Source organism: Enhydra lutris, unplaced genomic scaffold, assembly GCF_002288905.1.
Source record: "Enhydra lutris kenyoni isolate GAN:26980312 unplaced genomic scaffold, ASM228890v2 scaffoldscaffold39, whole genome shotgun sequence".
NCBI lineage: Eukaryota > Metazoa > Chordata > Mammalia > Carnivora > Mustelidae > Enhydra > Enhydra lutris.
In genome coordinates, this window is record NW_019154123.1 from 10,659,542 (window position 1) to 10,681,471 (window position 21,930).

General features: G+C 36.7%; 1 protein-coding gene across 2 annotated transcripts in view; it reads left to right on the plus strand.

Moving 5' to 3' along the window:
• LOC111155136 (SATB homeobox 1) overlaps positions 1-21,930 on the plus strand; it is a 98,920-nt gene that overhangs the window by 41,105 nt on the left and 35,885 nt on the right. For both annotated transcript variants that reach the window (XM_022515209.1, XM_022515208.1), the window contains exons 6-8: positions 7,429-7,540; positions 10,035-10,489; positions 18,090-18,302. In XM_022515209.1, the coding sequence (XP_022370917.1) occupies positions 7,429-7,540; positions 10,035-10,489; positions 18,090-18,302 (780 nt within the window). The remainder of the gene's footprint in view (positions 1-7,428; positions 7,541-10,034; positions 10,490-18,089; positions 18,303-21,930) is intronic.

A 21,930-nucleotide genomic window follows, 5' to 3' on the forward strand; every position in this document is an offset into this window, starting at 1 on the left:
AAAAGCCATTTTCAGGCACTGGGATTGATCAAGATGGCAAGAGCCATAACTATGACAACTGGAGTTTAAGTAAAATTTATAAGTGATTAGTCTCTTCTCAACCAATTGAGATTCGGAATATGCCCCAGTTGTATCTCCCAAGAGAATGGCTTAGAAAGCAGTAGAGGATCCAGAGGGAAAGATTTGGGGAACATAAGCTAACATGCACAAACAGAATATTACACTTAGAAATCCTGCCATTTGCTTCTCATAAATTGAAACCCATTTCCCTTCCTTCCCACCCCCAAATACCAGATGGGGGACTACCTGTTAATTTGCAGCAAATTCCCTCCATGTCACCGTCTCATGTGATGCCTTTTTCATAGAGCGTATTTGTAGTATTTGATATCCTTTGGGATCAAAAGAAAACTTCATTTGCTGAGAATCCCTTTTAAAATTGTACTTGAATGTGGAGTTGATTCCATTTGATCCAAAATTAAAGTTTGACCTTTGAGCTTTTCACACGCATATGAAAAACTGCTGTGGAAATTCAGGCCATAGACAGACAGGACATGGGGAAAGAAGAGGGACATCAGAGTCTATGAAGTTACACTTCTCAAAAAATAAAAATGTAAAAGAATAGGGAGCCAGCAGTTTGACAGATTGTTCAGTAAATGCTCACTTTATTGAAAATTATAAAAAGGTGCTTAATGCCTCTGTGCCATTAATACAATATATAAAAAGGTTACTGTCAAGATTAGTGTTCCAGTCCTGAAAATTAACTGTAAGGTTTTATGCATCACTCTGCATCAACTGAGAAGTTAAAGGTTTCTGTATGTACATTTTACATGTGCGGGCATTTATTTCAGAAAACAATTATTTTAGACTTTATGCCAAAGACATTAGCAGTAATGTGCTTTCATTTAAAACGTGGACATAGCAGATATATATTACAGACAAGGTAGAACCATGAAAATCGCCTTATAGAATTAAACCTGAGTGAGATTATTTCCCTTGCTGTCTCTGGAGTATTCCAATTCAAAACATACATTCCTTCCTACAGAAAAAGATATTCAGATTCCTTAGTTGAAATTAATTAGCATTCAGAAACCAGATAGCATGTTTTTGGGTATTCATGAGATCTCTGTTTGAAAAAAATGTTTTTAACTTGTAGAAATGTGTTGCAACACACAGATGGGAAGAAAAAGAAAAAAAAATCTCTTTAGCAAGCACTGTGTGTAAAAGGAATATTACATTTTGCACGCTCCTGATTGCTCTGTGTAAACAGTTTTTGACATCTGTCTTTATAGTTTTCGAGGAGAGGAAGACTTTGTTAAAAGAATCATTTTTATACAGCAGTCACCATTTCAGTCTTGCTTTACCTGTATTATGAAAGCAGATGGTCTGCATGTCTTTTGAATATTTATAACTATCAAAAACAATCTCTTGCTATTCACCCTTAGGCTTATGAGATGTCAGGACTGTTCTGGTTGAAAAAAATCATCCTGGGTGTTTACAGAAAGAGGATTACATTAAGCTGAAATGACTATACATTTTCCAGTTTAATATTTGTCCATCAGCTGTTTAATCGTATTTAGATAATTGTGTAAATAAGATGTTGTAGCCTTTGCCCTCTCTGCTGATGGAGCCTGAAAGCTTTAAACATGGGTGAGCCACCATTTTGTAGATCTCTTGCTACCTCCTCCCACCTCAGGGAAACCGTCAGCAAGTCTTTACTAAGTTTTGCTCACGATATCCCAGTCCTGTTTAAAAAATATATATATAGTGCACAGAAAGTCAGTATGGAGAGCAGATGAAATGCTAGGGAGCTGCTGACTTCCGGGACAGGCTGTTTAGTTTATTAGAGTATATTGTAATATGCAAATATGGTACAGCACTTCAATTACCCTTTAAAGATGACATGGCTTTCTCTTTATTCTCCATGAGCGCGCAGAGCTGGGAGGGTATTTTGGAAAACTTTTGGTATAGTGGGGGTTAACTGTTTTTTGACTGGAAGCTGAGCAATCATAGATAACAGATTTTGCTGTGGTTGGTTGATTTGGCAGAAAAGCATGAACAGTTTTGGTTTAAATGATTGAATAACCTGATTAGCATTGTTTTGGGGTGGGTTTTTTTTGTTGTTGTTAAAGGCACAACAAAGCAATTTTAAGGGTAATCAGATCACTGCCTCTCCCCAACTGCTGAACCTTTTTTTTTCCCCCCCCAGAAGGCCTCACCTCTCCTTAAACCTCTTCATTGGCTACGAGGATGACCAAGTAGCAAAATAAAACAGTCTTCCTCCAGTTTCTAAATGTGTTCTAAATATATCCTTACAGCGTAGTGATATTCTAGTAGGGGTTTGAAAGAATATATAATATCTTGAAAAAGGATATGACCTCAACCAATTCCTGATGGGTTTTTTTGTGGTTTTGTTTTTTCACATTTGGAGACCTGCAGTATTTGAGAGCAAAGGTTCAGAATGTTCTAACTATATCTAAGTCAGGCTTTAGAAAAATTCCACCCTTACCTTTTCACAATTAGAAAGGTTATAAATAATGTATTTGGCTGAAAAGGAAGCTCAGCCTGTGGCAGATGGTATCATTCTAGAGTACTGGGGTTTCTGTGAAGATGGCATTCTTTCAGATCCGAACTTCAGCAGGCTCTCAGAAAGAACCGAAGCTCTTCATAGGGAGCAGACATGTGCTTTATGGATCTTAGAAAAGCTTACAACTTGGCTCCTAGGATGAGAATATTGTGTCACACTGGGGTTATGAGACCCACAGCCAATTTCCGCCAACTTTCAGATTGCGTTTCCCAACCCTGGAAGCAGTGGGCCTATTCATTGGTTGGTGTACTGTGTAGCATTTGAACCTGGGATATGAGCGGACTCAGTTTGTCAGCCTGATTATTTCCTTCCCTTGACGCTGACATTTTACGTAGACCGGCCACTGAATAGGAAACCTTGAGAGACAAGTTGTGCCTTTTTCAAAGTGCTTTGGGGAGCTTGTATAAATAGACACCAAGAGAGAGAAAGAGAGAGAACTGGAATAACATAACCACCGAGCACTGCGACTTCCGAGACATCTGTGTGGATGTATTTTGAAAAACCTGGGAAGGGATCTCTTGCAAATTAATGAACAAAGTTTCTTTAAACTATGTGTTCTATCATGACAGCGAAAAGTGATGCATTTTAAAAGATTCATGGGACAAGCTGCCATTGCCTTTCACCTTTAGGGACAAAAAAAAAAAAAAAAAGGATTTTCTGGTAGCCTGCAGTAATGGCTAATTTCAGTGACCTTTAAACCTTTGATTGATCACCTAATACGTGCCCAGCCTTGTGGTGAGTCCAGGCCTTTCAGGGATAAGCCCCAAGACTCACAGCAGCAAGAAAAGTGCTGGGAAGGTGTTACGTGCTGGATGGACACCAAGGCAAATCAGGAAAGGCTTTGCAGAAGTGGGGATGCCTTAGCTCTGTCCTGAAGGATAAGCTGCTATTAGCCAGAGGGGATAGGGCATGGCTTGAAAATCCAAGTCAGAGAAGTGGTATTTGTCTTCCTGAGGCCTGCTACCAGGTTGTAGGCCAGCCTCACAAGATAGTGCCAGATTGGAATATTGAAACAAATGGGGGGAATACTTTTTTCCTTTGGTGTTTTCTCATTGTCCCTTGACCCAACTTATAACTTAATAAATTTAGTTAGTATACTCTCTGTTCTTCATAAGAAAATGTATTTGACTTACAATGTATCATTTGAAAAGTCTCTCTGATACTCTTCTGTTATTTAAAGCATAGTCTTTCGACTGATCTGAAATGTGATCATATAATAAAAGCCAGTGAGGAGGAGGACAGAGGGTTGTCATAGTAATTAGCATCTCCTAAGTCCATACTCGGTTATGTTCCCAGCTCTGTGCTAATTGCATAACATTCACTATTTTATTTATTGTCTGTGTAAGTGTAGATAGCATCTCTCTTCAGGTCATTATTTTTCTAATAACTTGCCTACTGCTTAGTACATAGTAGGAGTTCAGTAGATATCTGCTGAATGAATGAAAAAAAAAATGCCTTAAATGGAAAGGATTCTCAGAACAACCGTATCAAGTGAGTGCTGCTATGACTCCCATTTAGTAAAGGGGATTATGATAAAATGAGGGTCAGTACCTTGAACAAGGTCACACTGCCAGTGTACTACACATTTTGGACTTAAATGCAGATTTAGCTCTCCTCTTTCATCAAATGAATATTTAGTGTGTGTTTAGTAGATGCCAGACATTTGGGCTGGAAAAGAATATGGAGCCCTAGAGCTGCATAAACTCACAACTTAGTGTGATCTGTTTGAACCAGGGTCTTTTTTGATTGACATAAGAATCCCAAGCATCTCTTCCTATAAACATGGATCTTGGTCTGCCTACCTCACTGCCTGTCCCCATCCTCTGGGAAAAATAGTACCCCCCCCCTTGATTTTGTTATTTGTGTTATCCAAATAATAGGTGTTTCTTTATGATTTTCCAAATTTAAGAACCAGTACTGAATATGATCTTTCATATGCCATGTGCCTCTCAACTTTCTGAAATCTCTCTTTCTTGCCCTTGAAACTCACAAGCTAGGCAGATGCCACACCTGAGTCTCCAATAGGGACTTTACTACTAGGAAAAAAAAAAAAGTCCTCATGCAGTGGCCACTTGAGTAGGTTAGTTGTACAGTTTACTGCATATTGTTCCAATAAAAATAGAGGTTACCCCATGTTACCTGAATTATGGACTATTTCCCAGTCCCCTAAAAGTACAGAAAGTCAGAGAATTTAAATAGTGGCTTTGGCATGTGTCATAACCGGTGGATTAGCCTTTTGATTTACGTCTTGCTTGGGCTAATATTTACATTAATCAGAGTTTCTTAAGCACACAGCACTTGAGAGAGTAGAAAGCATACAGAAAGTCACTTAAGGACAGAGCCTTCCAAGTTAGGGTTAAACAAGGGCAGGAGGAAGCTTTGATGATCGGGCACATATGGGTATTATTTTCCACATATGGATAATAATGAACCACATAGCACTATTACATATGGGCTCCAAAGTCATAAAAATATTTCAGATGGGTTGATTTTACACATACCACGTATTCTTCCTTTTGTCCCCCTATGTATTTTCCACTGTTGGTCTCCTAAATCACATTAAATTGAAGTGATCTGTTGATGTATCTGTCTCCCTAACAGATGGTAGACTTCTTACAAGCAGGGGCTGTGTCTCAGTCTGCCTTTGTATCCCTAGTACCAGTCGGGCACATAGTAGGTGTGCGGCAAAGAGCAAATTTCATATACAGAACTATTGGCAAACTGAAACAGACAATGTCTGTCAGAAACCTCGGCAGAATTTAGGTAATTCCTGTACATTTTTGAAAACTAAGAGCTAAACTACATCTAAAACTTGTCTGTACTATTATATTGACATTTAAGAAACTGCCAGAATGTCTAGGAATAAGAGTAATAATTTTTTAAAAATTGGATCAAAATGGAAGAACATCAACTGTCATCCATTTGCAGAATCACCATTATCCATCAGCAATCTCAGTAGTTTTATTAGTGTCTGACTTTACTGATCCATTGTTACAATAGAGTAAGTGTGATTGGAGCTGGGATTGAAACTGAAGGATTGTTAACTGGATCAGGTAATCTTCTGGCTCTGGTTTTGGCAACCCTTGCTAAGTATCTTTTTGTACTCTGGACTGAGGGAGGCTCTTAGTAAAATTGCAGGCCACTGGATTAATGGCAGAGAACCACGAGCACATTAAGAATGTCTTTTTAGAGATATAAAATGTGAAAATGACTATAAAATAGAAAGTGTCCAAAAAAAAAAAAAAATATCCCAGTGCCTCGTAGGAAAGATGGCTGTTTTATGTAAATAATATGACTCTGGCTTATCCTTCACTGGAAATTCTTCAAAGATCCCCAAGAGTTACATATTACAGGAATACATTCATGTTACAAAATTAACACTGATATTGGATGTCAGGAGAATCAAAAATAACCAAAAGAACTTTAAATTAGAAGTAGCTTAAAGAAAATGATACAAAAATACTTTTGTCCCCAAACTGGCTTTTCTGGTTGTTCCCTGCCTCCCAAACAAGGCTGCATTCTGTAAACTATTTCACCATAGACCAACTGAAGTCTGAAATGTGAGTTCTCACGTTTCTATACAGATGAGTTGGGGGCGGGTGGGTGATGCAAGTCTAATTATTCCTAAAATGCAGTTGGAAATTAGTTGAACCGCTACTAGGTAAATGGGCATTAGGATTAAAAATAACAATGAGTTAAGTTACTGAAATTACCATAACCAAAATTTGCTGGGAAGAAAACATTTTTGTTTGTTGAAAAGAAGTTAAAAATTTAAAAAAAAGAACTCCCAAATTATTCTCATTCCTGCCTTTGTTTTTATATGTTAAACTGTTGACTTTGTTTTCAGGGTTTTTGTTAAAAGCGGAGTGAAGACAAATGACAAAATAGGTCATTTTCTTTTCTGTGGTATCTTTGAGAATTAGTAAGCATGAAATGTGTATATTTTTAAATTTTATGGTTAGTTTGAAATGCAGAACTTGGCTTTACTGTACTTGAAGCTAGCGGTAAGATTGTAGAATGTTTCTTTCTCTGAATGAGGATATCTGTGAATAGTTTGTTTTTTTTTTTCCCTTAAATCTGGTCAGTTAACCTTTGAAGAGTGCTAATTGGAGTAGAAAGTACAAATGGTGTTTCCCAAACTTTATGCGCACTCAGATCCCATGGGGATCTTGCTAAACTGTAGGGCCCAAAATTATGCATTCCTTTTTTTTTTTTTTTAAAGACTTTTATTTAGCATGGTGGAGTGGGGGCAGAGGGAGAGGGAGAAGCAGCCCTCCTGCTGAGCAGGCACCCTGATGCAGGGCTCCATCCCAGGACCCTGAGATCATGACCTTAGCTGAAGGTAGACACTTATCCAACTAAGGCACCCAGGTGCCCCCAAATTATGCATTTCTACTAGACTTCCAGGTGATGCCAAAATTGGTGGTTTCTGGGCCATACTTGGAATAGCAAGGGTGTGGAGTACAGTCACTTAACTTCAAAGTAGTGTTGATGAATTCAGTCATAAAGTCATCTTCACGTCCTTGGAGTTATTGGGATCAGTGAACGTTTGTCAGCCTAAGAATAGATGACATTGATAGAAGTTCCATAAATACTAGAGCAAAGTCTGTTGGTTTGATAGCTTTATACTGGTCTCAGTGGACTCTTGCTTTGTACATAAATAAGCATTTGAGGCACTACTTAATGAATTTTAAGAAGTTGAGGCTTTAGGCCAAAGTGCAAAACAGAAATGTACTGGTAGTCAGTTAATTAAAAAAAAAATACCATTTATACAATTGGAATCATTTTTGTGTTCCATCTTGTGCCGATATGTATTACAAATGTTTCCCCCCCTCTTCATGCAGAGTATGATTTCTTCCATTGTGAACAGCACTTACTATGCAAATGTCTCAGCAGCAAAATGTCAAGAATTTGGAAGGTGGTACAAACATTTCAAGAAGACAAAAGATATGATGGGTAAGCAAAAAACTGTTGCAGTGGTGGCTACATACCATTATGTGTCATTTGGGGGTTTATCAAAGTCACATCTAAAGCCAGGTCTTGTGATTGCCCAATTAGAGATCAATTTAGAATGTTTCTTTGAGGGTGGGGAGTGGGTATGAGTATAATGAGATAATTAAATTCAATAAATGTTTGTGTTTAAATCAGCCAAACTGACTTGGTTGTCAGACATGCAGGGAATCGAGGCGGGAGGAGGGAAGCTGTCATTTTTTAACATCTCAGTGAAGACCTAACCAGGCCTTGAATAACTAATATTAGCTGTGATTTCTCTCAGAGATAACTCATGCTTTTATGTGTTTTGTTTTTGTTTGAGAGAAAGTGCCTATTTTTACACCCAATTTTTAAGGAAATTAAATTGTATTTATAGTTTCCACAATTGAGATCAAGTGATTTTTTTTTTTTTTTTTTTTTTTGAGATCAAGTGATTTTTATAGGTCTCATTGCCTGCCCCTCTAGATAGGCACTTCAGGGAGCACACTGCTTTACCGTCCATACAGGAGTCCTCATTACACCATTTTTCAACTTTTAATTCTAGAATGGCTGCCCATCTTCACATGTAACTTCAGGTCACTATGCGTTATGCAGTAAATGCATTAAAAATTAGTGTAACAAAAACGGCAGATAAAAGTTGTGTGTTGTGGGACGCCTGGATGGCTCAGTTGGTTTAGCAGCTGCCTTCAGCTCTGGTCATGATCCTGGTATCCTGGGATCGAGTCCCACATCGGGCTCTTTGCTTGGCAGGGAGCCTGCTTCTCCCTCTGCCTCTGCCTGCCACTCTGTCTGCCTGTGCTCACTCTTGCTCCTCTCTCTCTGACAAATTAAGAAAAAAAAAAAAAAAGTTGTGTGTTGTGCCGGAGCATTGAGGTTATGATGTTTTCTCCCTCTTGAGTTTGCTAGTGTTACAAAACCAAACACTGTGATCAAGGTTAATGTTTTAATTTCTATTAATGTTTTCTTTCAGGTACTTGTACCTTCCCAATAATATAGGAATGGGATGTTAATATGCATAGCATTGTGCCCTGTTTTAAATCTGTTTCTCTTTCCTTCCATTGCATCCATTTAATAACAACAACAACAACAACAATGACTTCTCCTAAAGATTTTAAGAAACAAGAGAACCTGAATTTTGAGCATGTTTTAGCTTTTAATATTTGAAGCAAAGCCATCCATCTACCAAAACAGATTCTTTGCCTTTTATAGCTTAGAGCTGTAATGAAGACAATGCATCATTTTTGGAATAATTGCTTGAATTACTATTCCCTGTGAATGGCCCACTTGGGCTGATATCACTGGTAGAAATGGAAGGTTTCTTTCCCAATTCTTAGTTATATTTTGCATATATCAGTGATTATAGCAATGTGATAAGTTCCTCTAAATATAAAGCCTGAATATTTAATAAGAGAAATGGCGATTAAAATCAAGCCAGAGTATACATGAGAAACATGGTGTGCTATTTGGAGAAGACTCACCTGTTTACATACACCAACCACGCTCGGCCTTTCCATTTAAGAGCATCAAACCAGTCTCTTCCTTGCGGCAGCAAAGCACTTGACATACTTACAGCTGACTCTCAGCCAATCCACATTAGGGACCTAGCCAAGGGAGAAGCATTCATCCTGGTAGGTGGTAATAAATTGCAAAATCATGACAGTATCACCATTGTACCAGGATGACTCCCCGCCCCTTCCTTGAAAGATTGTCTTTAGCATCTGGTGATAGCCATAGCTTCTGCAAGAGACATTTGGATCTTAGCAAAACTGGGTATACTGGCTTGCAATACAGTAAATCATTTGCTTCATTCTCTTGCAGATATACCTGCCACCCATGATAGTTAGAATTAAATGAAGCAAGCCATATAAGATACTCAACCCAGTGTTCAATATGTACTCAGTTATTATTACTTATCATTATGATCACTTTATTTATTATATTGATTACTTCTTTATATATTCATGGCTAGGTAAAAATTGAACATAGATAACATTTATGTCCTCTTTTCCCTTTCAAACCTTTTGCCTTGAGTAATAACAGTTAATATATATCATGGAAAAATACACGTATATTTCTTTTTGCTTTAATGTATATATTTTCTTAGCTCTAGTTCTTATTAAACAATCAGTGTTCTTCTAGAAGCTATCTTAATTTAAAATAACCATTGCTTATAAGCCTTCTTGGAGAATTAGAATTTAAAAATATTAATTTTATGCCTTAAGCCTAACTGCATTATATAACTAGACATTAAGTACCTGACAGTCCCCTTTTCAGAGTTTGTAGAATTGTGCAGAAGAGGGAAGTAAAAACATAGCCATTGAGTTCCATCTTGAAATTTTCTTAGTTTAATTGGATCTTTAATGTGCCCTGTGCCTACTGTCTCTGTTTAGGAAATGGTCAGAAATCCTTATCAGCGTACCCATCACTGTTAACATGACTTTCCTTTTGTCTGCTTTAGTTGAAATGGATAGTCTCTCTGAACTATCCCAGCAAGGTGCCAATCACGTCAACTTTGGCCAGCAGCCGGTCCCAGGGAACACAGCTGAGCAGCCTCCGTCCCCCGCACAGCTCTCCCATGGCAGCCAGCCCTCTGTCCGGACCCCTCTACCGAACCTGCACCCTGGGCTCGTGTCAACGCCCATCAGTCCTCAATTGGTCAACCAGCAGCTGGTGATGGCTCAGCTGCTGAACCAGCAGTATGCAGTGAATAGACTTTTAGCCCAGCAGTCCTTAAACCAACAATACTTGAACCACCCTCCCCCTGTCAGTAGATCTATGAATAAGCCTTTGGAGCAACAGGTTTCAACCAACACAGAGGTGTCTTCCGAAATCTACCAGTGGGTACGCGATGAACTGAAACGAGCAGGAATCTCCCAGGCAGTATTTGCACGTGTGGCTTTTAACAGAACTCAGGTCAGTTTTGTTTTGTTAGTAATGGTTCTCTCTTTCCTTTTTCTCCCTTCTCTCTTTAGTCCTTGACTAATGCTGATTCTTTTACTTTGTGTTAACATTTAATCCTTCTTGTCGTGTGGTCACACTGTCTTGTTCTTGGTGGTGCCTAAGTTTCATCTCATCCTTTCCCTCTCTTAAACCTCCTTTACCAAGAAAGATACAGACCAACGACTCAAGAGCCTTGAGAGGATAAATTCATTGTCAAATATATTTCAAATGGTCATTACCTATGCTTTTACATAGTGAAATCATAGGCTGGTAGTAGAAGCAGATTGAGAAGCATTTCATGACTTGGTCAGGGCCATTGGTAGGACTCTGAGCTTCTAGCCCACTATCTTTCCTGTTACCCCCGTATCTGACATAAATATGTTAACATCCCTTGTTTATGTTCCTCTACAACTTTTGAGGGCGGAAACCCCAAAAAACATTGTGGTACTCTATAAATAGCAATTTCTACCCTTTAATTTGAACAGCCCTTGGGGAGGGGGTTATACAGATATGTATACATAGGGCCTATTAACCTGAAATGTTTCTTAGCTTTGTCTCCTCCCCTCTTTACATTATTACTAATGTTCCTCCAAATTTCATTCTTTAGATCAGAAACCACCAGATATTTTCTGTAATTGCCCAGATAGCAAACATTTTAGGCTTTGAGGGCCATAAGAGCTGTGTCACAGTGTCCGGTGTTAGGCAGCCATGGACAATAGGTGAATGGATGTGAGTGTCCTAGTAGTGTTTCAGGAAAACTATTTACAAAAAATAGGCCCAGGGGTAGCTTTGGCCTGCAGGCCTTAGTTTGCAGACTTCTCCCTGAGATCTACATACTCAATGTTCACACCTTTATCCTCCTGGGCAAATACCTGTGAAGATATTATCAGCAGGGAAGATGTTTAGAGGGACCTGGAGAAAGAGTGGTAGTAAGATATGGGAAGGCCTTAAGATGAAAAGTCTGAAACAAATCCATTCTATTAAATTGTGAATGAGAGGATTTTTTTTTTATTTCTTTTTTTGGAAATTAGTATGGTTCGTATGGTTTTTATTTTTGGCCCAGGCACACTAAAAAAACCAAGAGAACATGTAACTTTGATTAGAAATGAGGACGTTATGTCCTTTCAACTTTCTTGTTTTACCACTGTTCTTTCGTCAATTTGTTTTTTGGCCTGACTCATACTTTCCTTTCATATTTAAGTTATTTTGTTTATTACATGATTATAACAATGAGATTCTGGTACAAAAATAATCTAGTATTAATTCCTTATTGGCAGAGTTTCCATATCTAGGAGAGTCCCAGCAGTGACTTATTTTTGGCTCGCTTTAACTGGATTGAAGTTAGGAGGCCGGACAAAGCCTTTAACTAAATCAGTGTTTGTTTTCACTTTCTTTATCTGTATTTTTTGTGCATCATTTGTCTTTTTTAAAGGGGAGTTGCAGAAGGTTATGTCTCAGGTTAAAATTATATGATTTTACTTACTTCTCTATTTTTACAACTTAAAAAATGTGTTCATTATTAGCCGGTAAATTTCGTGATACCATATTCAGTGGGAAGTAATTATTTAAAAAATTAAATGAATGAATGAATGAATCAAGAGTGAACTTCTAGATAATCCTGTTTCTAGCAGCATTCTTTATTTTTGGAAATAGCGGTGACTTCTAGTATTTCTCAGTACTGGGAAAAAATAGGTCTCTACATAACAGATCAGTAAAATGCTTGTCAATTTAATTGAAAACCCATTGACATGAACACATGAAATATAGATTTACTGATAAGTGTTTCAAAAATTGAGCAATGTGTTATTTCTTAAAGCACTAAGGAATGTATTTTATATGGTGAAGAATGACTAGAGAGGTTAGCTGAGGGATGTGTGAAGTTACTATCCGTCCGTACCGTTTTTCTTCTCTTGGGTTGTGATGTCACACCATTACTCTGAAGAGCTGACCACTTGTTCTGCATCTGGTTCTCACAGTGACTGATTCCATGGATATCTCTAGGACTTGTTGCTGGGAAGAAGGCAGAATTAGAATTTGCTCTCTTTTTATGTCATATTAATCTCTTTGAAAAGATAGTTATCTCTGTGGTTAACATCAAAAACAGTGACTTAAATTTTTGTGAGTGTGGTAGGGGAATGAAACAGTGACAGCTTTGGTATCGAGCTCTCTTTATTTAAAATAGTTAATTTAGAAGAAAGTTACTACCATAAAAATTATTTGGAGCCCAGGGTGATAGAGGGATTTGGTTTTAGACCTTTATATTAGTTATTGGTATCCTCAGTTGAAGTGGATATTGGCCATATTTGAAGCTGTTTGACATAAATTAGCGTAATTGTCTATGTATATTTAAGTGTTCACTTTTTGGGAACGAGCTTTTGAACATGCAAGCATACGTGTGTTTTTGGTGGTCATACTTAAAAACCACACACGCGCGCACACACACAGCTGCATTTATTTTAATGATTATACATTCATATGAATGCATGTAGTGTGTTTATTTCAAAGTGTATGCATTTCAATAAAAGCAGGTGCAGAGTGAGAGTGTATGGTGTAAGTGTGGAGTACGAAAATACACATGCTAATGCATATGTATAGACAAGGAGCTCTGCAGTTAAATCGCACATCACACATTTGTGTGCACTTATTACAATGTGCAATTCCAAATCCAAGTTTTAAAAAATAATGTAAAATATGTACATGCAAATGCAAAGTTATGATATGATCAGATAAAGAAACTGGTACCCTATAAACAGTATGTTAAAACATTAATATAATAGATAATACTATCATGAATTGAGACCATTTTAGTCATTGACAGCTCTGTGCAACTTTAAAATCCTGGATTTCATGTTTTAAGTCTTAACGGAAGAACTTTCTCATCATCCTAATTGGGTCTCCTAATAAAACCCCTCTCTTAAGACTTTCACACTTGACTATTAAAAAAGAAAAAAAAAAGTTTACCTTTTCTGAAAATTTATGGTGAAATTTATATAATTACTTGTTCTAAGGACTTTTTCCCCTTCTGAATTGATGGGCATATGTTCTTTAATTGCTACTGAAGATACCAGCTTTTAGCATATGTCATTCATTCAGTTATGCCTACTTGATGTCTTTTTAATGGAAACCTATGGCTAAAAATAATTGCCAAAGCTTCTAGATATATACTTTTCAGTTCACTTCTCTGTATTATTGCGATTTAAGGATTGTGATAGAAGCAAATACATTCGTTAGTGCCTTTTTTTAAAAAAAATAAAACCCAGAGTTTAACTCTGATCCCATTCTGTGGCTTTTTTCCCTTTTTTCTCCCCCCGCCCCTTGTCTTTGGCACACTTTATTTTCCAGTAAAATAAAGAATGAAGATGGATTATTCAAAACTGATAACAGTAATGGACCATCATGTAATGTTTTATTGAATTTGAGTTCTGTAAATTATGTGGTGGAGAGAAATTTGCCTGCTTAAGTATAACAGAAATTGCTACTATGTTCCTATAATTCTTCACAGTGTAATTTAAGGAAAGTCCACTATCCATATCACTATTGAATAAAAGGTAAAAAGGTGCTATTACCCCAACGTGACAGCTCTCGTTTAGCCTCCCAAGCGACAGAGATAAATGCGTCTGCTTATAACTTACTTGGCAGGAGTCCAAGGTAGTAGGTGGAGTTGAAAATAGTCTTTCACCTGGACATATGATTAAAAATTCACAAAACAACAGAGGCAGGTAGTCTTGAAGAATATTCTACGTATTTTCTTTTTAGAGAGGGAGGTTTCATGAAATCATATTTTCCTTCTGAGGGCTTTGAAGTTCCATGAAGCTGATAAAATCTATTTGAATCAGTGATTATGTTCAAAGAGGAGACAAACGGGAGGCCAGACAGGCCTTTTGTTCTGATTGGCAGTCTCTTTCGCTTATCTGCTATTTTAAAGAATTCATAATTAGCTTTTGGAAGTACTGATAATATTTATTGGAGGTTTTTTCTTTCTTTTACAATTACTAATGAATTTTACTTGTAATAACTTGTAAACTCTTTTTGGAATGTAAAAAAGGTTTAGGAATTCATCAGTAAGTTCACTCTTTAAGTGAAAAAAAAATTAGAATACTCACTTAACCCCTATGTAATAACAATGCAGAATAATTCTGTTTTTATGTAAAAAGCACATAGTGCATTATTTGAAGATGTAAAGTCCAAATGAAAAGCAGAGTCTCATTTCCAATAAAATTAATACTCATGAGTTGTTGGTAACTTACTACATAATACAAATTTTCAAGTTCTTTTCAGAAACAAGAGTGACTGATGATTTTGTTTGACTTTGTTCGGTAAATTCACTGAGGACCTATGGTGCACAGTACTGATGATAATGTTTCAGTCCTGGTGTTTTAGTGTGTTCTCTGGGATAGCAAGTAACGTACATCATGACCTTGACATATGACTTTAGCATGAAGAAAAGATTTTGGTAATAGATACCTCTTAACTCTTCACAGGGGATTACTACAAATGACCTTGACCTAAGTCTGAAGTATATTTTTGACTATGGGAAATAAGAAAGAGGGACCACGTACATCTTGATGCATAAATGTACCTACTCAAATAACAACAACTCGAACAGGATGAGAACATGCATTCTGGGGGAGGGGGATAATTAACACATTCTAATCAAAACATTTTCTAACAATATTTTCAAGTATTTCCACCAGGGGGCACTCCCCTCATTGAAAGCCTGGGCCAAAAAAAAAAAAAAAAAAAAAAAAAATCCGAAGGTTTCTAAAACACCTAACACTGTCTACACTGGCTGCTTTTGAGTGTTCCAGGATTTGAAATATCTCTTTAGACCTTAACATACTGCAGGCAGAAAAACTGTCCTTGCTGCAGTAGAATAAGTAAGTGGAAATAAACGCTTTGCCCCTAAAATACTTTAAATGCTCTACTGGGAAGTCATACCAACATCAAAATATGGGTAGAGGAAATTTTAAATTTTCTCCCAAGTGACCTACTATCTTCTAATTTAAGCATGCAGGAATGACTAAGTTTCATATTAACACGACTTGATAGAGAATATTTTATGTATTTTTTCATGTGTTTGCTTTTCTCACTATAGTTCTCTGCTGTCTCAGAAAACATTTTTAATAGAGATGATAGAGTATTTTGTTATTTGAGATTTATAAATGTCTAATTTCAAATTTCCCAAATACAGTAACATGCTGAGTATTTATAGGCTCTCTTTTGACCTAATCTGTTTTTTTTTTTCAATTTCTGAACAGCCAAGGTAGATAAATGTCTTACAAAGTGCCATATAACTTTTCATTGAAGCCTTACCTTGATTAAATTAAGAATTTCCATTAGAATTTACCCATGAGTAGCATATCTTAGTTCTTAAGTTTCTATTAGTCATTTACAATTTTTTCCTTTTGTGGTCTGAATACACATAATTAATCCACGTAGTAAATATTTATCAAACACTTATGTGGTAGGCATTGTGCTGGGATGACAGAAATGAGTATTAGGTTATTCTACTCAAGGAATTGATAACATTGTTTTTAACTATATTGTACATTTTGTCTGTTGATTTCTTTGTAGCTCATATATATTGCTTTGCCAAGCACATCTTCTAATATATGACATTTGGTGGGGAAAAGTAGAAAGCAAGGACTATTTTTTTACACCTCTTTTCAGGCGTTTTTTTGAGACCTGTATTTTTCAGTTTCAATGTGACACATCAGAAACACAGTCAATCTAATTAGTTGGCCTTGTGCAAATTAAATAGCTGGATGATTGACTGCCTGTTTGACTGAATTTTAGTTAAATTGACTGGATGTTTTATTCTTGTATAAACACAGTTGCAGCATTACTTGTCAGTCTTATGAATGAAAGAACATGCACCCTTCATTCTTCAGTCACATTTTTTAATGGGGAAACTGAAAGTTCAGGTCCACTCTCCAGGTTTCAAATTCAGGACCAAGTGAGAGACTAACATTTACTTGTAAGCCCCCTCGTCCTATTGGAGGTTCTTTTGAGTCATTTTTAAAGTGGACAGTGCTTTTATATTGTCTGCGACTAGGTGTTATATGTAGGCAATATAGTACCTTATCCCTGAGGAATTAGGAACAAAACTAGGTTTGCATTTCTAGGGAATCATGAAAAATTCCAAATGTTGTTATCATCTTAGTCTCAATCATTTTGATATGACACTTTGCTTCCCCTTCCCTAAATGTTCCCTTTCACCATTTCTGCAGGGTTATTGGTAAGTGAAATTTACAAATGACGTGGAGATCTTGACAGCATTTTATTTGGAGCTATCTTGTGATAAACTGATATTCTGGCTAAATGTAGAAAGCAAATATGACTTGGTATTCCAGGCATGATTTCATGCACAAAATGAAAGAGGTAAAGAGTGCTCAGCTCCTATCAAATGGGCAGAACATTTTTGTAATCCTTTATTTCATATAATTCCTTAAATAAAAATGAGGAAACCCATTTATTTTTGAAAGGCTTCTTCCAAAAATTAAAAAAGAAAAAAATAGTTGACAATTAGTGCTCTAGTATTTGGGGAGAGAGAAACACCTTAAAGGAGCTTACTAGTGGTTTGTAAATTTCTTTTATAACTAATAAAGACTTCTATTCCTTAAAAAAATTGGCAACTGGAGAATTTGATAGTATTCTTTTTTTTAAAGATTTTATTTACTTGACAGGGATCACAAGTAGGCAGAGAGGCAGGCAGAGAGAGAGGAAGGGAAGCAGGCTCCCCGCTGAGCAGAGAGCCTGATGCAGGGCTCGATCCTAGGATCCTGAGATCCTGAGATCATGACCTGAGCCGAAGACAGAGGCTTTAACCCACTGAGCCACCCAGGCGCCCCACTTTTCCTGGGCATGCCATTATGGATTTTTGCACTGTAAAAATGGGGTTATGTATTTCAAATTTAATCAATGATTTCTGAAGTTCAAAATTTCAACCTGTTACCCAGAGGTATAGTTATAGCATGATATTATTCATGGTAGTCTGTACAGTTTCCTTAAACGTTAAATAGAAGGAATCACTTGTCATTAATTTGAAAATTAAAGGATAACTTAAAATATTGCCTATGAAAACATAGCATGCTTTAGAAATATTCTTTTTTCTAATATGTTACAATTCATTTTCTGGTATTTTCTTTGAAAGTTCTCCTTCCCTAGAAGTGGCTTTGTATCTTTACATATTGGGCTCTCTGCATTCCACTGCCTTTGTCTGGGCAGCTTGAGAACTATACAGTTCAGCTGTTGTATTATGAGCATTTCATTTATTCTTAACTTCCCTCGATCGTCTCTCTCTGAAAGATTTCATGGCAAGTTAAGCTACTCAAAGGAAGGAGACCAATTAGGCAGTTTCAGTTTGTGTTATATGTAAAGCAGATGCTTAATAAAATTAAGAATACAATTGAGGCTCTCCTCTCTACCACTTCAGTTGTAACTAACATATTTCTATGCAGAATTAATGCTTTTGACTGTTCATTTTCTAAACAGAGCAGAAGAGAGGGAAGGATCACTGCTGGCTGGGCAGAGCTCAGGAGCTAGCTCACCCTGTACCTTTCATTCCCTGCAGGGCTTGCTTTCAGAAATCCTCCGAAAGGAAGAGGACCCCAAGACTGCATCCCAGTCTTTGCTGGTAAACCTTCGGGCTATGCAGAATTTCTTGCAGTTACCAGAAGCTGAAAGAGATCGGATTTACCAGGATGAAAGGGAAAGGAGCTTGAATGCTGCCTCGGCTATGGGTCCTGCCCCCCTGATAAGCACACCGCCCAGCCGCCCTCCCCAGGTGAAGTCTCCTGTCCTCTTTGGCCTTCTTCTTCCTTTTCTTCTTCTTTCTTAATGTTTGTGGAAGGATCTCAGCAAGAAATTGGAAAAAGAGATGAATAGATACCACTTTTTCTAAAAATAATAATTCATAGAGTGACTTGAGGAGAATTTGGTCCCAAATCAGTGATTCTGATATAAAAACAGTAAGTTACTAATTAGAGGAAAGAAAATTGCTTTGTGTTGCTTCCTTTTAGGGGTTCTTTGGGGGTGAAAGTAGTCTTTAAATGGGATGTTTGTCTCTACTACTATTATTAAGTGAAGAAATATTTTAAACTCAATAGGAAGAAAAGTAATAAAGTCAGTTTTATCCCTATGAGTTTGGGAACTGCCGTTTGAATAGTAAACAAATAAAAATAAATAAATAATTCCATTTGTATTTTTGCTTTCCAATACGAAGTGCAGCTGGTACCAATTACACATCATCTCGTTTGTAATCTTTCATAATTAAGTTTAATACAATCCTTGAAGGCAGCTTTAAATGGGGCTGATAAGGAATTCCACCCGTATTCCCAGAAATGGGCACATTTTCTATTTCCCAAATTTTCGTACTTTTTAGAAAGGACAGAACTCATCATGCAGGTAACTTTGTGTATGTGTATCTATATTTTTATTTTTTAAATCAAATTTTAAAGATAGCCTGTAATTGTTATGAGGATTCAACAAGTTGATTTGCAGTATAAGCTACTACACAAAAATGGTTTAGACTTCAAATCAATAGGCAAATATATTTCTTACACATTTAATTTATTGCATGTACAGCCCTTAAAAATAAGGTCAGCTAAAACGTGATAAAAATTGAATGTGGAACACAAATTCAAAGTATTCCTGTAATATAATGTTATCCTGAAATCGTAACTTGATGTTAATTTCTTTTCATCAGCAGTTAAAAGAAAACAAAACAAAATGCCTTTCCGTGTATGGAAATATAGAAAAAACACACAGCGCTAAAAATGAAACTGCCACAGATAACTTCATCAATAAGGAATAGACATAATATTCGGTCACTTGTTGAGGTTCTTAAAGCTCTATGTTGTAATGTTATGAAATGAATCTTTTGTAGAAACGTCCGAAGTCCGTTTTCTCCATTTTATGTAATGAAAATCAATTTGGTCTTAATGTCTAGGGCATAGACTGCAAGAAAGTCATTGCTGTAATTGTGGATAAGAAAGTCATATGTCTCTAGCACAGAATAATGGTATCTATCTGCATGTATACGTATCCACTGGTCTACACACACAATGATTGAATTTGATCTGTAAAGCCTTCCATAAAGTATTAAGAAAAAGAATGAGAATATACATATATATATGACTTTTTATATATATGAATTTATATCTATGTATGACTATATGTGTATGTATATGACTTTTTAAGAGTGATTAAACAAAAAATACTATACTTTGGACTTGGTTTAACACTTAGTATGTGGTGTTTAGAGTTAATACGTCGTCATTAGTTAACTTTGCTTCTACAGAAGGCCTCTGGGCAAAGAGTTACTTTACTTATCACTTAATCTGCTATACTAACAAAAGAATTGCTTACTTAAGATCAGTATGAACTTCAGCATTGAGCTGTTCCTTCTTTTTTTTTTTTCTCATCTATCTAAATATTTGACTTAGTAGTTCCTTAACACAGTTTTTGTTTTCTAATTTTTTATATGATCATGGTGCTTTTGTTTTTCCAAATGTGATTCTGCTGTCCTTACTCATCAAGTTTTTTCTTTAGCCACGTTTCCAGTAATTTTTAAATGGTATTTCTTTTCACATACTATTAAGATACTCTTGGGCAGCTCTCTTACATATGTGTCTAAAGACTGCTGCTAAGTTGCGGTAGAAAATATCATTTATTTTGGCCTGCATTATTGATTAACTGGTTGAGCCAGTCTTTGCTATATTTGTTCTCAAGAGGGCTTGAGAAGCAAGCCCTTAGCTGGAATATCTAGCCAATGATGAACATGTAAGGTATGGAGATACCACAGATTCTTAGTGAAACTCTTTCAAAGGAGAAAAGTTTCTGAAATGCGGTATTACTGGCCATCTAACCAAATTCCAAAACGATTATCTGATGTGTGTATAATTTTATTTCACTGCTGTAATACGCATCTTCAAGTATCTTAATTTGCCTTACTGAGAATCCCTTTGCGTTACTTAATATTATTGTAATAGAGCTCACAACCAGTTTGTTCACCTTTTACCCTCCAACAGTGACTTTATGAATGACATTTTAAGAAATCTTTAATGCATTAAAAGTATTATCGATGTAAAATGAGTACTTAAGATGGGAACAAATGTTTCTCTGGCAGCCAAATTAGTAATGTTTTGCAACTGTTGAAATTGAATGCTTTTAAAGGGGAACCAATACACTATACTTAAGGTTTTAATATGCATATGACACATGATCAAAATGGAAGGGGGAAAAAGGACAAAACCACAAATACAGAAACAGATGGCAGAATTTTGTCTTTTTTAATTTTATATTTTGACAAAGAGGAGTTCATTATTGCATGTCATTTCCCCTTAAATGAAGAGATCTGAAACATATTTTGAGACAAGTCTTTAACTTGTTGGACGTGAACTCTGATTTCTTTATAAAGGACAGCTTTTTATTATTTTTATTTATTTATTTATTTTTAAGTAGACTCCACACCCCAACATGGGGCTTGAACTCACGACCCTGAGATTAAAACCTGAGCTGAGATCAAGAGTCGGATGCTTAACCGACTGAGCCACCCATTTGCCCTTAAAGAAAACTGTTTTTTGAAGGCAGAGGTCCCTTTTGGCTCACAGGAGATCCAGACCACTTTGAGGACCAAGAGAGCTGGATTCTCTTCCAACTCCTACCCTGTAGAGTTGAGGTTATACCAAAGATAACGGAGATGTCCTCCCTAGGTCATACCAGACCGAAGACCTACATTGTTGAGGAACTTGGATTCTAAATGATCTTTAGGCAGAAACTTCCCTTTTAGTAAGGCTGTATATTTTATTACAAGGAATCTTTCCCCTGGGAAGATCTAGACTAAACATCAGAAGTCACTATAGCCCTTGCCTAGGAGTGATACCTCTGGTGCAGACCTATCCCATGTGCTTCAAGAGGGGCAGCCATGCCATGGGTTTTGTCCTCTGTCTACAGCAGTAGGCTCCAGGTCCGACATGTTTGCTGAAAGCCTATTTTCATAATGTACATGTTCTAATTCAGGAAATAAGAATATCTTATACTTGATAATGGTTCGCAGTTCTCTGACAACTTCACGCCCATGAATTCGTTGAATCCTCATACCAACCTTATGGTTGGAGAAAGAGAAGAAAACCAAGTTTAAGGTTGAGTTTGTTTTCACATCTGCCTATTAAGTCTCTTGCTCTTTCTCCTACCTCAAGCCACCTCCTTGAAACACAAGCACTTTAGAAAGGGGAAAATGAAACTTGGGGACTTCTTCTATTTGTCACAGAGGGTGGGAAGTTTTATTTTTAGATTAGGAAGAGGAACACACATGAGAACCTTCTTCTGATAGAATACGTTAAATGTTTGACAAATGATCCACTCGAAGATTTCAGACAGTTGGGCATTTCTGAAATGGTGGAGAAAACAGC